General features: G+C 43.4%; 1 protein-coding gene across 1 annotated transcript in view; it reads left to right on the top strand.

Annotated features, from left to right (window-relative positions):
• LOC311135344 (cytosolic carboxypeptidase 4-like) overlaps positions 1-14455 on the top strand; it is a gene marked incomplete at both ends in the record, with an annotated part of 81788 nt that overhangs the window by 49175 nt on the left and 18158 nt on the right. The window contains 4 exons of the mRNA XM_084169285.1: positions 8642-8850; positions 9148-9307; positions 10706-10773; positions 13590-13706. Coding sequence (XP_084025411.1) covers positions 8642-8850; positions 9148-9307; positions 10706-10773; positions 13590-13706 — 554 coding nt within the window. The remainder of the gene's footprint in view (positions 1-8641; positions 8851-9147; positions 9308-10705; positions 10774-13589; positions 13707-14455) is intronic.

The following is a 14455-nucleotide window of genomic DNA, read 5'->3' as shown; positions in this document are numbered from 1 at the left end:
CTATGTCTTTGTGAGACGCGGTGTGGGTGAACGGATGATCTCCGCATGTGTATTTCCCACTGTAAAGCATGGAGGAGGAAGTGTTTTGGTGTGGGGGTGCTTTGCTGGTGACACTGTCTGTGATTTATTTAGAATTCAAGGCACACTTAACCAGCATGGCTACCACAGCATTCTGCAGCGATTCGCCATCCCATCTGTTTTGGGCTTAGTGGGACTATCATTTGTTTTTCAACAAGACATTGACCCAACACACCTCCAGGCTGTGGAAGGGCTATTTTACCAAGAAGGAGAGTGATGGAGTGCTGCATCAGATGACCTGGCCTCCACAATCCCCCGACCTCAACCAAATTGAGATGTTTGGGATGAGTAGGACCGCAGAGTGAAGGAAAAGCAGCCAACAAGTGCTCAGCACATGAGGGAACTCCTTCAAGACTGTTGGTAAACCATTCCAGGTGAACCTGGTTGAGAGAATGCCAAGAGTGTGCAAAGCTTTCATCATGGCAAAGGGTGGCTATTTGAGGAATCTGAAATAAAAAATATTTTGATTTGTTTAACACTTCTTTGGTTACTACATGATTCCATATGTGTTATTTAATAGTTTTGATGTCGTCACTTTTATTCTACAATGTCGAAAATAGTAAAAAATAAAGAAAAACCCTTGAATGAGTCGGTGTTCTAAAACTTTTGACCGGTAGTGTGTATATATACAGTGGGGAGAACAAGTATTTGATACACTGCCGATTTTGCAGCTTTTCCTACTTACAAAGCATGTAGAGGTCTGTAATTTTTTATCATAGGTACACTTCAACTGTGAGAGACGGAATCTAAAACAAAAATCCAGAAAATCACATTGTATGATTTTTAAGTAATTAATTTGCATTTTATTGCATGACATAAGTATTTGATCACCTACCAACCAGTAAGAATTGCGGCTCTCACAGACCTGTTAGTTTTTCTTTAAGAAGCCCTCCTGTTCTCCACTCATTACCTGTATTAACTGCACCTGTTTGAACTCGTTACCTGTATAAAAGACACCTGTCCACACACTCAATCAAACAGACTCCAACCTCTCCACAATGGCCAAGACCAGAGAGCTGTGTAAGGACATCAGGGATAAAATTGTAGACCTGCACAAGGCTGGGATGGGCTACAGGACAATAGGCATGCAGCTTGGTGAGAAGGCAACAACTGTTGGTGCAATTATTAGAAAATGGAAGAAGTTCAAGATGATGGTCAATCACCCTCGGTCTGGGGCTCTATGCAAGATCTCACCTCGTGGGGCATCAATGATCATGAGGAAGGTGAGGGATCAGCCCAGAACTACACGGCAGGACCTGGTCAATGACCTGAAGAGAGCTGGGACCACAGTCTCAAAGAGAACCATTAGTTACACACTACGCCGTCATGGATTAAAATCCTGCAGCGCACGCAAGGTCCCCCTGCTCAAGCCAGCGCATGTCCAGGCCCATCTGAAGTTTGCCAATGACCATCTGGATGATCCAGAGGAGGAATGGGAGAAGCTCATGTGGTCTGATGAGACAAAAATAGAGCTTTTTGGTCTAAACTGCACTCGCCGTGTTTGGAGGAAGAAGAAGGATGAGTACAACCCCAAGAACACCATCCCAACTGTGAAGCATGGAGGTGGAAACATCATTCTTTGGGGATGCTTTTCTGCAAAGGGGACAGGACGACTGCACTGTATTGAGGGGAGGATGGATGGGGCCATGTATTGCGAGATCTTGGCCAACAACCTCCTTCCCTCAGTAAGAGCATTGAAGATGGGTCGTGGCTGGGTCTTCCAGCATGACAACGACCCGAAACACACAGCCAGGGCAACTAAGGAGTGGCTCCGTAAGAAGCATCTCAAGGTCCTGGAGTGGCCTAGCCAGTCTCCAGACCTGAACCCAATAGAACATCTTTGGAGGGAGCTGAAAGTCCGTATTGCCCAGCGACACCCCCGAAACCTGAAGAATCTGGAGAAGGTCTGTATGGAGGAGTGGGCCAAAATCCCTGCTGCAGTGTGTGCAAACCTGGTCAAGACCTACAGGAAACGTATGATCTCTGTAATTGCAAACAAAGGTTTCTGTACCAAATATTAAGTTCTGCTTTTCTGATGTATCAAATACTTATGTCATGCAATAAAATGCAAATTAATTACTTAAAAATCATACAATGTGATTTTCTGGATTTTTGTTTTAGATTCCGTCTCTCACAGTTGAAGTGTACCTATGATAAAAATTACAGACCTCTACATGCTTTGTAAGTAGGAAAACCTGCAAAATCGGCAGTGTATCAAATACTTGTTCTCCCCACTGTATATATATATATAAATGACGTGTATAAACAGTATGGACACTATATGAATAGAAAAGGTGTGTACAGCAGTAGTTATATAGGATTAACCATGACTAGAATACAGTATATACAGTTGAAGTCGGAAGTTTAAATACACTTAGGTTGGAGTCATTAAAACTTGTTTTTCAACCACTCCAAAATATATTGTTAACAAACTATAGTTTTGGCATGTCGGTTAGGACATCTACTTTGTGCATGACACAAGTAAGAAGTTTACATACCCTAAGTTGACTGTGCCTTTAAGCAGCTTGGAAAAATCCAGAAAATGATGTCATGGCTTTAGAAGCTTCTGATAGGCTAATTGACATCATTTGAGTCAATTGGAGGTGTACCTGTGGATGTATTTCAAGGCCTACCTTCAAACTCAGTTCCTCTTTGCTTGACATCATGGGAATATCAAAAGAAATCAGCCAAGACCTCAGAAAAAAGTCTGGTTCATTCTTGGGAGCAATTTCCAAACGCCTGAAGGTACCACGTTCATCTGTACAAATAATAGTACGCAAGTATAAACACCATGGGCCCACGCAGCCGTCATACCGCCCAGGAAGGAGACGCATTCTGTCTCCTAGAGATGAACGTACTTTGGTGCGAAAAGTGCAAATCAATCCCAGAACAACAGCAAAGGACCTTGTGAAGATGCTGGAGGAAACAGGTACAAAAGTATCTATATCCACAGTAAAACGAGTCCTATATCGACATAACCTGAAAGGCCGCTCAGCAAGGAAGAAGCCACTGCTCCAAAACCGCCATAAAAAAGCCAGACTACGGTTTGCAACTGCAAATGGGGACAAAAATCGTACTTTTTGGAGAAATGTGCTCTGGTCTGATGAAACAAAAGTAGAACTGTTTGGCCATAATGACCATCATTATGTTTGGAGGAGAAAGGGGGGGCTTGCAAGCAGAAGAACACCTTCCCAACCGTGAAGCACGGGGGTGGCAGCATCATGCTGTGGGGGTGCTTTTCTGCAGGAGGGACTGGTGCACTTCAAAAAATAGATAGCATCATGAGGAAGGAAAATTATGTGGATATATTGAAGCAACATCTCAAGACATCAGTCAGGAAGTTAAAGCCTTCCATATGGACAATGACCCCAAGCATACTTCCAAAGTTGTGGCAAAATGGCTTAAGGACAACAAAGTCACGGTATTGGAGTGGCCATCACAAAGCCCTGACCTCAATCCTATAGAAAATGTGTGGGCAGAACTGAAAAAGCGTGTGCGAGCAAGGAGGCCTACAAACCTGACTCAGTTACACCAGCTCTGTCAGGAGGAATGGGCCAAAATTCACCCAACTTATTGTGGGAAGCTTGTGGAAGGCTACCTGAAACATTTGACCCAAGTTAAACAATTTAAAGGCAATGCTACCAAATACTAATTGACCCACTGGGAATGTGATGAAAGAAAGAAAAGCTGAAATAAATAATTCTCTCTTCTATTATTCTGACATTTCACATTCTTAAAATAAAGTGGTGATCCTAACTGACCTAAACAGGGAATTTTTACTAGGATTAAATGTCAGGAATTGTGAAAAACTGAGTTTAAATATATTTGGCTAAGGTGTATGTAAACTTACGACTTCAACTGTATATTATATGCCACAGTAGGCTACTAAATACAATTTCAAGTGGCACACTGACTCACCTAATGATGAAGTTGAAGCCATACTGTAGGTTACTACTCACGGTGATGGCCGATGCGCTCCTCTTGGAAAAAGCCTATCTCAAGATGAGCTACTTTGAAAAACAGTGCTGCTGTTCGCCAAAAATGTCTGTATTAAGACATTTGCAAAAGGCAAACAGACATCCGCAACCAGCAATAGAAATATAATGAGTAGATGGCAGTTCCCATTTAAGTCAGGACTGGCAGCTATTGCTAGCATTCCCATGAGTTTAACACTCAAGCTGTCAGAATGAGAGGTTCCAAAATCCTTTTATGAATTATATGTCTATGGACACAACGCAACAAGCTGTATATTTGGTGCCCATGGTGCCCAAATTGCAGCCTTCCCGACTGTAGGCAATCGGTAACTGCCAAAATAATGGAAAATACACTATATATACAAAAGTATGTGGACACCCCTTCAAATTTGTGGATTTGGCTATTTTAGCTGACAGGTGTATAAAATCGAGCACACAGCCATGCAATCTCCATAGACAAACACTGGCAGTCGATTGGCATTACTGAAGAGCTCAGTGACTTTAAATGTGGCACCGTCATAGGATGCCACCTTTCCAACAAGTCAGTTTGTCAAATTTCTGCCCTGCTAGAGCTGCCCCGGTCAACTGTGGCTTGCGAAAGTATTCACCCCCCTTGGCATTTTTCCTATTTTGTTGCCTTACAACCTGGAATTAAAATGGATTTTGGGGGGTTTGTATCATTTGATTTACACAACATGCCTACCACTTTGAAGATGCACCCATAATGACAAAGCAAAAACAGGCTTTTAGAAATGTTTGCAAATGTAAAAAAAAAAAAAAAAAATGAAATGAAAACTTGAGCGTGCATAACTATTCATCCCCCCAAAGTCAATACATTGTAGAGCCACCTGTTGCAGCAATTATAGCGGCAAGTCTCTTTGGGTACGTCTCTATAAGCTTGGCACATCTAGCCACTGGGATTTTTGCCCATTCTTCAAGGCAAAACTGCTCCAGCTCCTTCAAGTTGGATGGGTTCCGCTGGTGTACAGCAATCTTTAAGTCATACCACAGATTCTCAATTGGATTGAGGTCTGGGCATTGACTAGGCCATTCCAAGACATTTAAATGTTTCCCCTTAAACCACTCAAGTGTTGCTTTAGCAGTATGCTTAGGGTCATTGTCCTGATGGAAGGTAAACCTCCATCCCAGTCTCAAATCTCTGGAAGACTGAAACAGGTTTCCCTCAAGAATTTCCCTGTATTTAGCACCATCCATCATTCCTTCAATTCTGACCAGTTTCCCAGTCCCTGCCGATGAAAAACATCCCCACAGCATGATGCTGCCACCAACATGCTTCACTGTGGGGATGGTGTTCTCGGGGTGATGAGAGGTGTTGGGTTTGCGCCAGACATAGCATTTTCCTTGATGGCCAAAAAGCTCAATTTTAGTCTCATCTGACCAGAGTCCCTTCTTCCATATGTTTGGAAGCGAACACCAAACGTGTTTGCTTATTTTTTTCTTTAAGCAATGGCTTTTTTCTGGCCACTCTTCCGTAAAGTCCAGCTCTGTGGAGTGTACGGCTTAAAGTGGTCCTATGGACAGATACTCCAATCTCCGCTGTGGAGCTTTGCAGCTCCTTCAGGGTTATCTTTGGTGTCTTTGTTGCCTCTCTGATTAATGCCCTCCTTGCCTGGTCTGTGAGTTTTGGTGGGCGGCCCTCTCTTGGCAGGTTTGTTGTGGTGCCATATTCTTTCCATTTTTTAATAATGGATTTAATGGTGCTCCGTGGGATGTTCAAAGTTTCTGATATTTTTTAAATAACCCAACCCTGATCTGTACCTCTCCACAACTTTGTCCCTGACCTGTTTGGAGAGCTCCTTTGTCTTCATGGTGCCGCTTGCTTGGTGGTGCCCCTTGCTTAGTGGTGTTGCAGACTCTGGGGCCTTTCAGAACAGGTGTATATATACTGAGATCATGTGACAGATCATGTGACACTTAGACTGCACACAGGTGGACTTTATTTAACTAATTATGTGACATCTGATGGTAATTGGTTTCTCCAGATCTTATTTAGGGGCTTCATAGCAAAGGGGGTGAATACATATACACTTTTCCGTTTTTTTTTTTTTTCATTCCACTTCACCAATTTGGACTATTTTGTTTATGTCCATTACATGAAATCCAAATAGAAATCCATTTAAATTACAGGTTGTAATGCAACAAAATAGGAAAAATGCCAAGCGGGATGAATATTTTGCAAGGCACTGTAAGTGCTGCTATTGTGAAGTGGATACGTCTAGAAGCAACAACGGCTCAGCCTCAACGTGGTAGGCCCCACAAGCTGACAGAACGGGACCGCCGAGTGCTGAAGTGCGTATCGCGTAAACATCGTCTGTCCTCGGTTACAACACTCACTACCAAGGTTCCAATCTGCCTCTGGAAGCAACGTCAGCACAATAACTGTTTGTCGGGAGCTTCATGAAATGGGTTTCCATGGCCAAGCAGCCGCACACAAGCCTAAGATCCCCATGCGCAATGTCAAGCATCGGCTGGAATGGTGTAAAGCTCGCCGCAATTGGACTCTGGCGCAGTGGAAACGCGTTCTCTGGAGTGATGAATCACGCTTCACCATCTGGCTGAATCTGGGTTTGGCGGATGCCAGGAGAACACTACCTTTCCGAATGCATAGTGCCAACTGTAAAGTTTGGTGGAGGAGGAATAATGGTCTGGGGCTGTTTTTCATGGTTCGGGCTAGGCCCCTTAGTTCCAGTGAAGGGAAATCTTAACGCTACAGCATACAATGACCATCTAGACGATTCTGTGCTTCCAACTTTGTGGCAACAGTTTGGGGAAGGCCCTTTCCTGTTTCAGCATGACAATGCCCCTGTGCACAAAGCGAGGTCCATACAGAAATGGTTTGTCGAGATCGGTGTGGAAGAACTTGACTGGCCTGCACAGAGCCCTGACCTCAACGCCATCGAACACCTTTGGGATGAATTGGAAAGCCCCAAAAATTGTCAAAGACTCCAGTCACCCAAGTCATAGACTGTTCTCTCTGCTACCGCACGGCAAGCGGTACCGGAGCATCAAGTCTAGGTCCAAAAGGCTCTTTAACAGCTTCTATCCCCAAGCCATAAGACTGCTGAACAATTAATCCAATTGCCACCCGGACTATTTACATTGACACCTGCCCCTCCATTTGTTTTTACATTGCTGCTACCCACTGTCTATTATCTATGCATAGTCACTTTACCCCTACCTACATGTACAAATTACCTCGACTAACCTGTACCCCCACACATTGACTCGGTACCGGTACCCCCTGTATATAGCCTCGTTATTGTTATTTTATTGTGTTACTTTTTATTATTTTTACTTTAGTTAATTGGGTAAATATTTTCTTAACTCTTTCTTGAACTGCGTTGTTGGTTAAGTGTAAGTAAGCATTTGTAAGTAAGCATTTCATGGTAAGGTCTACACAATTTGATTTGATTTGATTTGAACGCCGACTGTGAGCAAGGCCTAATCGCCCAACATCAGTGCCCGACCTTACTAATGCTCTTGTGGCTGAATGAAAGGAATTCCCCGCAGCAATGTTCCAACATCTAATGGAAAGCCTTCCCAGAAGAGTGGAGGCTGTTATAGCAGCAAAGGGGGGACCAACTCCATATTAATGCCCATGATTTTGGAATGAGATGTTCGACAAGCAGGTGTTCACATACTTTTGGTCATGTAGTATATGTTATGGTGTGTGCGGTGCATTTTCCTGGCATGGTTTAGGTCCATGCAAATCTATGCAAAGGCGCATTGAAGCTGTTCTGGCAGCTCGTGGTGGCCCAACACCCTTTTAAGACACTTGATGTTGTTGTTTCCTTTATTTAGGCAGCTATCTGTATGCACTTGTGATAAAATGTAATTTTTTTTGAAACTATTGAGCCTCTGTGGCTAAATTATGCTCTCTGGTGTATTTTGAACATTAAGTTAAGTTATTTTTTTTATTTTTTTTGCCTCTTGGGCAAGCCCCTGACTCACACAATTGACCAGTCACATTTATTTATTGTGCAGTTTATTTATTCATTTTGTATTAATCACTTACCCAATCAAGGCAGGTTCTCCCAGTTACCCAAGTGGGCCCCTACCTTGTCTCCTCTTCCCATCTGACAGAGCGGCAACAGACAGCAGAAGTCTGTCTACAGTCATGGAGAGCGGGCTCTTGAATACTCCTGTAGTTGGCGGTTGCAGTAAAAAAATAGAATAAAATACAAATTAAAATAAATAATAATATATATACTACATATCTAATATATACTTTTAATTATTTTGCTGCCTCTGGGGCCCCCCACTGGCCTGGGCCCAGGTGCTTCAGCCCCGGTATGCTCCTGCATTAATCCGGCCCTGGGTAGAGTACCTAGTGGTGACAACTGTTTCAATGTCCACAAAGCAGTAGTTATATAGCAGGGCAGAGACGTAACCCTTGGCCACAGCTGTGATCTCTAAGGAAAGGTAGGTCGAGCCACAGCCTGTTCACCCCGCTACCATCCAGAAGGCGAGGTCAGTACAGGTGCATCAATGCTGGGACTGAGAGACTGAAAAACAGCTTCTATCTCCATGCCATCAGACTGTTAAACCTTTACATATCTTTCTTTCAGAGGCCAATGTCAGGACCGCTGTGGCCAAGGGTTACGTGTGTGCCCTGTTGAAGCTGTATGAGGACTGGCACAACAAGGACCCGGACCATGAGGCCATCCCCATCCGCCTGGCCCTGCTCCACTGCCTGCACCAGACCACCCACTGCAGCCTCGGCCGGGACGATCTGGTGGCACAGGGGGGCATCAGCCTCCTCTACCACACCACACAGGTATACCCACACATAGCTTCACATGCTACCAGTCACTGTTATAAGCCATAACTAATAACCCTTACTTTAATTGCTTTTTTTTACTCCTTTGTAATTTGAGATTAATTTCTCAGATCTAATTGCTTTAATGATAATGGCCTTTTATAATTGGTGTTGGTATTGCCTGGCAAGTTATTTGCATATAATACTGAGCTTGATTGTAATGCTGGATAAAGCATGCTAATTTGACAGTTAAAAAAAGTACAATAAATATATGTAGGAGGTGGCTGTGTTTCTGTTTGTGTTGCTGTTTTGAAGACCTGCCTGGCCAGTAAAGGTCTGGAATCTCTGGTGGAGCCTGCTGTCCAGCTGATGAGGAAGTGCTATCCTAAATGTCCCCTGCCACTGACCTCTGATCAGAGTGTTTATACCTTCCCCCTGCCTGGGAGGCCTACTGACACTGCTCCAGGACCCCAAGGTATTGTTTGCCTATCTCTATTTTCATCAGCCTCTCTCCCTCTCTCTCTCTCTCTCTCTCTCTCTCTCTCTCTCTCTCTCTCTCTCTCTCTCTCGATGTCTCACACTATATCCCATATGTAACTCTGTGTTGTTGTTGTTTTTATCGCACTGCTTTGCTTTATCTTGGCCAGCTCACAGTTGTAAATGAGAACTTGTTCTCAACTGGCTTACCTCGTTAAATAAAGGTGAAATAAAAAATAAACACTCTCTCAGATACTATACTGAGAGGCATGTGATGTTTAAAATGTTGATGTAACTGCTAGAATATGATGAGCAACATTATCCTATTGTGAACACACTGTCAGTGGCCTGCAGTGAAAAAGTATTCCTGCCATGTTTGTCATTCAGCGAGCATAGGCTTGGTTACCCTGGCAACCCTGGGGCTCTAAGGCAGACTCTTTAGATGCCCACCTAATTTCTCTTAGTGATGGGGTACACTTCATCTGATCTGCCTATCAGCAGGCAGCAGTGAAACTCTGTGAGAACAGGATGGAGCACAGGATGATCCATCCAAAGGAAAGAATAGGAATACCCCATGCATTAATGTATGATTGTATTGTACATATTGCTGAACTACAAACTGGCACGTGCTTATACAACGTGAGAAAAATCGGAATAGCCATTGATGATCTATATTTACAGGGACCAACAAGGACATATTTCACAGCTTTCGAAAGGGATACTGTCTGCAACACAGCACATCAACATGATCAGCCTGCAATGTTGAAATGGAGTGTCTCTCCGGTGACATCAACAGTGGCACACCTCTAGAATCTGTTAGAGGGCAATGGGTCCTTTAAGACCCCTGCAGCTACCAATTCCACACGGCCCTCTCAATAATGACCCTCCAAATTGAAATACCTTGATATAGTCGCCGTTGCTATGAGGCAGATTTCAGTATGACATATTCCTAGCTCATTCTGGTGGAATGGGGGTCTTTCTGAGGAGGTTCTGCATTCTTTCCATCTGTCTGCTGAGATAGCCCTGACTTCACCTCTCTCATCTGCCAGTCAAGTTAGCAGACTAGAACATCAGGCTGACAGGTCTACAGAAAAAAAAGAAGATCAAGTAATTTTTTTAAAGTTCAGGCACATTACTGTAAAATCCATATGAGATAGACATGTTAGTACTTTGTAGAATACAAAAGATACAAGAAAATATCAAAGCTTTCATATGATTTTTGTTTTGATCACTGCTACACGTCTGTACTGTGCATTTTACATTTCACATATTTGTCATGCACACATACATCACATGTCAGACAGCAACAGATTTCTCATGGACCAGTTTGTTTGATCCTACACAAATAGTTCAAAAGTCTTGACATTTACATCTTAGTGTCTTTTCTTTTTGCTAGATGTCAGCTTCGAAGATGATAGTGACGACGACATTGAAAATGAAGAGGCTGACTGCGGCAAGGAATACGTGAGTGATTTGTGATCCTCGCTCGGAGGCAACACACACATGCACACAGCAGTCATACACACATGCAAACATTCACTCACTCAAGCACTCACACCCAGACACAGTCGCACAGACAAAGACACAATCTGACACATGCAATTTTCCTCTGTAATTTCTCCTATATTAGTAAAACGGGAGCATATTTGACTGGTCCAGTACTTGTGAAAAGGAAGATGGTCTGTGCGTGCCGTTACTTCAATAACAGAGGGTAGTGCGTACGGCCCAATACATAACTGGGGCCAAGCTTCCTGCCATCCAGGACCTCTATACCAGGCGGTGTCAGAGGAAGGCCATAAAAATTGTCAAAGACTCCAGCCACCCTAGTCATAGACTGTTCTCTCTGCTACCGCACCGCAAGCGGTACCGGAGCGCCAAGTTTAGGTCCAAGGGGCTTCTAAACAGCTTCTACCCCCAAGCCATAAGACTCCTGAACATCTAATAAAATGGCTACCCAGACTATTTGCATTGCCCCCCCCCCCCCTTTATGCTGCTGCCACTCTCTGTTTATTATCTATGCATTGTCACTTTAACTCTACCTACATGTACATATTACCTCAATTACCTCGACTAACCGGTGTCCCCACACATTGACTCGGTACTGGTACCCACGGTATATAGCCTCGCTACTGTTATTTTACTGCTGCTCTTTAATTATTTGTTACTTGTATTTCTTATTTTTTTTAGGTATTCTTTCTTAAAACTGCATTGTTGGTTAAGGGCTTTTAAGTAAGCATTTCACTGTAAGGTCTACACCTGTTGTATTCGGCGCATGTGACAAATACAATTTGATTTGATTCGAATAACAGGACCTCTGATGCAGGCATAAATCAATGCCACCACCTCGCTGCTTCGTTCAAACCAGGCCCCCAGTGTCCGATCTGGAGCATGAAGTCACGAGCTCTGTTGGTCGCCTACTGCGTAGCAACCTAGCGGTGCCAAAAGCCCTGGTCTGCCCTAGAAAACCTATGTAAATTACGATTGCGAGAACGGCCAAACAATTAATAAATTGACGGCCTTTTTGGGATCTAAAATGTGTTCATTATGATCATATTCGATCCCCAAGGTGAATTATTTCAGTTTGATTTGAAATAAATAGTGACCCATTCTGACTACTACATTTGTCATCACACAGGATCACGTGCTGACACAGACCAATCACGGGCCGGCAGGCTACAATGAGCCTCGTGCCGTTATGCACGCTCTTTACACATGTGTCTCAGGCAGGATGAAAACGACTACATCGACCATGATCCTTTGCTAGTTACAGCCACTTTCACCATGATCCATTCAGCCCATTCAGCAATATGGCGTGCTTCAAATTCAAATACTTCCGGCTTCATGCGCCATTGGGAATTTTCCATAGGAATAAGTGGATGACGTCAGCGCTGCCACTATCTACAGGTTTGAATGTTTATGGTTCAAACACACTGAAGCCCACATTATCCTCCTCCCTCCAAACATATCCATTGCATTGTATGGCCCTCATCTGATGTGGCCAGTGGCTAGGCGCGGTGTGGCTGTTTGTGAATAGCAACATTTGGCACGCTGCAAAATCGACTTGTTGTGGGTAGAGAGAGAGGAGGAAGGAAACGCCATGGTATCAGATCCATGCTGACAAACACCAGCAGGCACATCTATTATCTGACACATTTGTGTATGTAAAGCAGCAGGAGTGTTGTGCTCTACTGGGTTATTGCTGTCTTTATGTCTGAGCGCTGTGTGCTGGTTTGCGGTTAGCATCCAGGCCCTGCTGCTGGACACTGTCATAGACAGGGCTCTAACAGATAGAGACTGTCCTTAAATGGCCTCACCCACGTAATCTGATATAGCCCGACTCTCTGTCGAGTGAATGTGTTTATCATGCTGCTATTGCACTGTTCAGTGCAGGACATTATGTGTCTGAGGAGTTGTTGTCTGTTGAGAGTGCAGACAAATAAAACAGAGGTCATGTTTTCCGGATGTGTGCGATGCTGCATTGATGTGGCGGTAGAGCTGGGACGATAAAACGGAAATGATCGACACCGACCACTTATCGTGAAGATTTTGCTCATATTGTTCATTCCAATAAATAACCTATAAATAACCTATAGGGCCCTACTAAAGAAATGTGAAGTTTGAAATGAAATACGTTTGCTATTATGGGTGATTGTTAATGGTACAATTGATAGCTACAACATTCAAAGTAGCAGTCGTGGTTTTAAAGGTCATATTTAAAAAAATACTGCGGTGCACATTAGAGGCAATCAGCAGTTGAAACAATAACAAAGCGTTTTCCCCACCACTGTTTGGTTAGAAAGTGGTGGGGTTGGGGCTGGATAAATGTAACCACTCTCAAATTCAAAGACAGAGCTATGGATGCAAGGACTGACCATCCATGATATCAAAATGATAGTTTTAACCATGTTGAGGTTATACAGTGTTTGTTTATATTTACTCTGTTGACAAATATTTTTGTAAAGCAAGAGTATATTTTGGGTTCTGATGGGTTATGTCAGTTCAACTAAGCTCATGAGGCATGTATAAGTTATATTCTTAAAGAATAAATGGGTACATATCGTTAATTTATAAGTAAGAAAATGTATGTAGCAACTGCTGATTGCCCCTTTATTGTTATAAATGTATCTTTCAATTGATCGTGATCGTGATAATTCAGTCAATTTATCATGATATGGATTTCTGTCCATATCACCCAGCTCTATGTGGTGGTTACAGCTCTGTGTGTTCGTGCGTGCGTTTGTGCGTGTGTGTGTATGCATGTGTGTGTATAACCCCGACAGGATGATGACCTGGAGTCAGATGTGAACAAGCTGCGGTCCCGGCCAGAACCTGACAGGCCCCTGGAGCAGCTGGGTCAGTACGTCAGACTGTGTCCTGAACTCCACCACGACTTCCAGGTAAACTTTGTCCTCCTATGCCCTATCCCTCCATCTCTCCCATGGGAGTCCAGTGTCAGTGTCAGACATTGGTGGTCTGCTCTAAATAAGATGTTATTAATACCACATAACAGCAAATACCTGACTGACTCTCAGCAGTTTATGTCCATAACTACTTATTTATTGGTACAGTGTTTAATGTGTTTAATCAATTGTTGATTCTAGCAGGGCTCCAGAGCCCAGCCTGAGGTGGATATATATGTGTCCCATGTAGCTCAGTTGGTAGAGCATGGTGCTTGCAATGCCAGGGTAGTTGGTTTGATTCCCATGGGGGACAAATATGAAAAAGTCTGAAAATGTGTGGAGTCACTACTCTGGATAAGAGCGTCTGCAAAAATGTAAAATGAGTGTGCATTATGCCTATCCTAAAAGTCAATATAGGTGCTGACCCCACTTCTTAGGTAAACATTTTCTACTCAGCAAGACCCAGAGAGCCTGGGAAGTGGTCTGACTGTGAGAGGCTGATAGCTGGTGGCAGGGTATGACAGCCACTATTATCCTCTGATAAGCAAACTGTTCTCAGGGCAACACTCAAAATCATTAACCTCTATGGAACTTCTGGATAACAGGGTTTCGGGAGCAGAAGGATTCTAGTGAATCACAACAGGATTTCATAATTTGCATCAAATTGCTTGATGTGTATACTAAGACGTATTATTTTTTCATATTTTCTGTAGGATTGTCAGGGCAATACTAATAGGGTATCTAAT

The sequence above is a fragment of the Coregonus lavaretus genome (genome assembly GCF_964263955.1).
Source record: "Coregonus lavaretus genome assembly, chromosome: 9".
Lineage (NCBI taxonomy): Eukaryota > Metazoa > Chordata > Actinopteri > Salmoniformes > Salmonidae > Coregonus > Coregonus lavaretus.
The sequence above is the reverse complement of the archived record's forward strand: the minus strand, read 5'-3'. Positions and strand labels throughout refer to the sequence as shown.